The 5,442-nt window shown below is 40.3% G+C and overlaps 1 protein-coding gene across 1 annotated transcript; it reads right to left on the bottom strand.

Annotated features, from left to right (window-relative positions):
• Window positions 1-216: 216 nt before the first annotated feature.
• On the bottom strand, window positions 217-3,495 carry LOC309388856 (UPF0690 protein C1orf52 homolog B). Its single transcript, XM_081946550.1, has 3 exons — window positions 3,034-3,495; window positions 1,913-2,120; window positions 217-801 (listed from the first exon to the last, which is right to left on the bottom strand). The coding sequence occupies exons 1-3, from the start codon at window positions 3,478-3,480 to the stop codon at window positions 722-724; spliced, it is 735 nt and encodes a 244-aa protein (XP_081802676.1). The 5' UTR covers window positions 3,481-3,495; the 3' UTR covers window positions 217-721.
• Window positions 3,496-5,442: the final 1,947 nt, after the last annotated feature.

The raw sequence follows: 5,442 nt of genomic DNA, 5'->3' as shown, positions 1-5,442 counted from the left end.
AGAATATTTTCTCTAAAATCATACATTTATTTGTATAGCTGTTTTTTGATTCAGCTGATTGGGCTGAACTCCATTGGAAACTATGAAGGATAATATTTCTGAATTTAGTCTCTAAGTTGCCACTAATTCAACTTACATACAGTAAACATGTTTGTCTAATACTACAGAGAAATAGTTTTCAGTTACAATTTCAATAAGTGAAATTTGTAATAAATGTACCTTTGACACACGCAGCTTTATTTTAAAACTATTTACAAACATTTCAAACAATTCATTTTCACCACAATGCAGTTAAAAACTCTCCCTCCTCCCAAAATAGCATTTTTATTGAGAAAAAAATCTATCACAATAGTAGTCCCGTAAAACAATTATTACATTTACATTTCACATATCATCACTGTTCGTGTGTAGTACTTCTCATAATATTTGCTTATTGCTCCAAATATTAATCTTTAAATGCCAACAAGCTTATACCTTGTATGTTAAGGTTTATAGTGTCGCAAGAATTTGTCTTAAATAGGAAGAGAATATGACAAGCTCCCAAAGTCTTTATGAACAAAAATACTGCACTTACCACAACATGTTTAAAGAGTTGTGTTGCAATTAAAAGGTTTCCACTAGAAACATTTGCATTAATAGACTTGACATTTACATCGAACATCAATCAAATCAGAACTTTGACAACTTTGCTTGATAAATTCATCAGTCTTTGTCCAATTCATCATTGCTTTTTCTTCTTTGGCTGCTCATCAGGGTTTAATTTGCGTTTCTTAACTGAGCTGGGTTCATCTTTTTCACCATCTTCAAAGAAGCAACAGTGTATGTAAACCAAAGTTTTCAAAAGCGACATGTGGAAAATATTATCAATAGTATCATCTTTTGATGACTACATTGGCCTGGCAGCCATGCAGTCTTATTGGCATCAATACAAAGGCAGTTCAAAGTTGTTGCCATTTCCTGGATTCCCCACCCCCGAAATGACCAAATCTAGACTACAGATCTGGGAAATTTGTAATAAACAATCATCCAACTATTAATTAGATCCAACCTTTCTTAGCCTCTTCATCATCAAATTGCTTTTATGATTAAGAAATTACAGGAATAGAGATTAAGGAAATTTCCTTAGCCGTAACAGCAGTCCAACTATGAATTCAAGGACTAATGGTGATGTTTTAAAACAGATCACTCTTGTGATATTCGAACTAAGCCTCCTATAACATGGCTTACAACCTGGTGCTTTCCAGATGTGTTAGACCAATATTTCTCAAACTTGACAACTTTAAGGCATGTGAACTTCAACTGTGGGGTTGAAATCTACATGTTAATGTTGCCAAGTTTGAGAAACACTGTATTAGACTTTAATCACAGCCAGGGGCTGAGACTGGGAAAGACTATTCCAGCACCGAGGTGGCATCAACTTTTCAATCTTACCCTTCTCTAAGAACTTATTGTTTAATTTAATCTTTAAATACTGTTCCTGTTTATTAAAAGCATGTTCAATTTCAAATCTTTCATCATCTTTAGACACAGGTAGATAAGGCTATTCTTAAAAGACATGAAGCAGCATGACTCTGTTGCCAGCAAGAAATATTATTACTTGTTATTAAAATTTCCCTAGGGATACAGGAATTTCATCTAGGTGTTGATGTATAAAATTGAATGCATTAATCATGCTAATCAAAATATGCATAAGAATGTGCAAAGAAAGATTTGGACTTTCTGAATTTCATAAGAAGCTGCCATTGATTGTAGGATTATGTTTAATACTACTATTATAACTGGATTCAAAACTATTCTACATAATTCAGGTAAGAGAAACCAATCTTCAAATAGAGAAATATTTTCCCATTAAAGGACTCATTTACAAAAACAAACAACATTATTTATTTTGAATGAAATTGACTACTATTACCTGATTCAAGAGTTTCTTGTTCTTCTTCTGGTAAGGAATGTACGCTGTTTACATGCCTTGGAGCATCATCTCCATTATCTTCATAGATATTTGACCATTTGATTGCCATATCACGTTCAGGAGGAGGTGGAGGCTTTTTTTCTTTGATAGTGTAAGTCTCGGGGGGAGGTACAGCATTTGTGGTCCATGCCTTGAATTCCTTAGGAGGCTGTTGAAAGAAATATCAAAAGACCAGTACAGGAAATATTATATTTCAAAGGTATGGCTATTACAGATACAAATTGCTCTTACATCTGAAAATCTAGCCAAGCTGTAATAAACATTTAACATTTATGCTAGTTCTATCTAAGTATACAAATAGCTTAAACAAAATATTCACTGTAAGAAAAGTACTCGCTATAAGAAAAAGTGAAAATAAGAAATATTAATGTAAAAAAACAATCCTAAATTCTGATAACGTAGCAGTTAACTAAGGTCACTAGAATGGAAGGCTGATGGTGCCAAGCTTTCTTTCCTAGAAATCTGACCTTATCACATTTTTGGGAGCTGTGGTTTGTTATGTCCTGTGTTGATCATTGGAGCCCAGCTCCAATGCGCATGCACACGCACCTCCCATCAGCCAGTTGGTCTTCGGGTCTCTGCCATGTGTGGGGGGCAGGATGCATGCACAGGGGGCACTTGCATTGTGTTTTGGGGCCTCGTGCAGCACCCCATGCCCTGCGCAGGCATTGCATTATGGGTGCAGGCCCACGGGTATGCTATCGCGTGCGCTTTCGGCACATGACAACAAAAAGGTTAGCCATCACTGTCATATAAGATTGGAAAGTTTCATGTCCCATATCCCGCGTAAAGTAATACTATTGAATGAAAAAGTCATTCCAATTTATTTAGCACTTTGAGCTAATGAAAGATGTGTGCCACGGGGACAATTTGTTTAGTGTATCCCACATTACACAGTTAACCTAGGTAGCCAGATCAAACCCTCTGGTGTTTCTGCTGCAATTGGCTAAGAAGGGACACCCTTCTCTAAAGCCTGCCTAATCCTAAGGCTTTCTCAATCATGGGGGAGCCAGGCACCTTCCCTGCCAGGAGAAATACGGAAGAGAAGAACCTTTGCTGACCTCTTCGGGAGCTCGCAGGACCCGGCTCTCCCAATCGATCTCCTTATGCAGCGGATTATAAAGGAAAGCCGGTCGGTTCACGCTGCGGAAGAGCTCGTCGGGCCCAGGCAAGCGCGATTTGCCCTCGGGGGTGCCGTTCTGGGACTGCTGCGAAGATCCCTTGGCCCCTCGGCCGGAGCCTTCCTCGTCCTCAGCATCCGAGCCGCCACTCGAGCTGTTGTCGCTACCGTACGCCGCGAAGAAGCTGAGCGGGTCCTTACCCTCCGCTGCTGCCATGGCAGAGACTCGTGCAACCGAAACACCAGTCCTCGGGAACTGGGGCACGCGAGACAAAAGTTCCGAGTTCGTGGCGTATGCGGGAAGTTCCTTGCAGCCTGTACTACCTGCCAGGGGTAACCCGGCCGGATTCTTGCCTCCGCTCCGAAGAATTCCCTTCTTCTCGGCCATGGGTTTATACGGGCTTAGATTTCATAAACTCTGAGTTTAATAATCCATTTATATTTTAATTTTAAAGGAAAATAATAAAGAATATTTTATGTTCTTTCCGAACCTTCAATTCGATAGTTCCGAAGCCGAATTTATCCATTCTAAACGTCGAAAAGCATCGAAACAGGGCTGCCGTATATAGGCGGCAGAAATCCGGACGACTAAATGAAAACAGATATAAAATTCTTCATCGCTCCTTGTGGTTGTCCCAAATTTAACAGCCCAAATCAAAAACTATGCAGTCAGTTATATTTTTCTACCTGTATCTGTAAACGTATCTGGAATGAAAAGTTCTGGCTGTGTAGTCGGTCATTCGTTTGAGTAGAACTGAAAAAGTCCCCTTTTTCCTTTACAATATTTACTAAAAGATCCTTCCATGTATGTTTTATTCAGGAGTAACAACTTATTCAGGAGTTGTGTTGTGATTAAAGTAGGAACTGCTCAAACTTGGCCCCTTTCATGGTTAAGATAAAATACAGAGAGCACAGCTCTATAACTCGATTAGAAGACAGAACAGAAAAGTAATAGTTTCAAAAACTATCTATAGAATTACAATATAACTGGTTTAGTTAGTCTTACTGTAAAGCCAATAAACAAATACAAAGGAATGTGGAAGCAGCAGGGGATAGTCACTGTCATGGAAGATAAAAATGGATAGCAAGCAATAAGAAAGCAATAAAAGTATTTTTTAAGATAGTGTATTATAAATCAGGGGTCTCCAATCCCCAGGCTGCCCAGCGGTACCAGTCCTTGGCCTGTTGTGAACCAGGCTGTTCAAGCAGTGAGAGAGCGAAGCTTCATCTGTGCATGTGTGGGATCTACCATATTTTTCAGAGTATAAGACGTTCCAAAGTATAAGAAGTACCTAGATTTTGAGGAGGAAAACAAGGGGAAAATATCTGCCTCACCTCCCAGGAATTTGCCTCTTTGTAACAAACAGTACAGACAATATAAAAATGTGTTAAAATGTGCTTTCTGGAAGTATAGTTATACTCTGCTATTTAAAAGAATAGCACTTTTAAAAACAATAGCACTAGGCCTCTTCAGATCAAGCATTTATTTTAAAAAGGTTCTTCATTTTGTTAAGTTGTCTAGAATAATAATAAAGCAGTCTTTAAAAAATAAGTCTAATAATTTGAACATTCTATAGGTATTTATAGTTGTTGACTTGCCTCCTTGCAGCAAACATCCTGATTAGCACAAGAAAAAAAAAATCTGCTTCCCAGCAATTTGCCATATGGAGCGAACAGCTAGTTTCACTTTCAATTTCTTCGATCATCAGCTGTTAGAGCAGCGATGGCGAACCTTTTTTTGCTTGAGTGCCACAAGTGGGGGGAGCGCGGGAGGGTCGTGTGCGGGCATGCCGCACCCATAATGCAATGTGCGACCCCCATTGCACATGCGCGCACAACAGGCGTGACTCCCCCCCCATTTTTACATGCTTTTTTTGCCCTCCCCAGGCTCAAGGCTTTATAGGAGCCTAGGGAGGGCGAAAAGAGCCTCCCCGCCCCTCCAGAGGCTTCAGGGACCGTCTGGAGGCTTCCCTGAAGCCTTGGAACGCTTAAAATGACCCTCCGCGCAAACCTCCGGGGGGGCGGGGGGCTCTTTTCGCCCTCCCCAGGCTCCTATAAAGCTTCACCACCACTGTGTTAGAGGCTGCAAAGATTGCTATAGCTTATTGAAGCCTTCCCAAACCCCCGTTTGCTGCAAAGAGGTAAATTGCTGGGAGGTAGAGGCCAAAGGGTGGTGGCCGGTGGGTGAATGGGGCTACATTCAGTGTATAAGACGCACCCAAATTTTCACCCTCTTTTAGGGGGGAAAAAAGGGCGGCTCATACTCCGAAAAATACGGTAAGTTGTATGCAAAACCATCCCGCCCTTGGAAGGCAATTTTTCATCCAAAACATCCAAAAATTACAAGGTG

This window comes from Natrix helvetica, assembly GCF_964273705.1.
Source record: "Natrix helvetica genome assembly, chromosome: 3".
NCBI classification, from domain to species: Eukaryota; Metazoa; Chordata; class Lepidosauria; order Squamata; family Natricidae; genus Natrix; species Natrix helvetica.
This window is presented reverse-complemented; position numbering and strand designations above follow the sequence as displayed.

Bases quoted from the DNA above. Each gene is read 5' to 3' on its own strand.
- LOC309388856 (XM_081946550.1), bottom strand. From the start codon at position 3,480: ATGGCCGAGAAGAAGGGAATTCTTCGGAGCGGAGGCAAGAATCCGGCC. The intron at 2,121-3,033 runs GTCAGCAAAGGT...TTCTTTCAACAG, and splicing joins TCCTGCGAGCTCCCGAAGAG to CCTCCTAAGGAATTCAAGGC. The intron at 802-1,912 runs GTAATAGTAGTC...GCTTCTTTGAAG, and splicing joins ACAAGAAACTCTTGAATCAG to ATGGTGAAAAAGATGAACCC.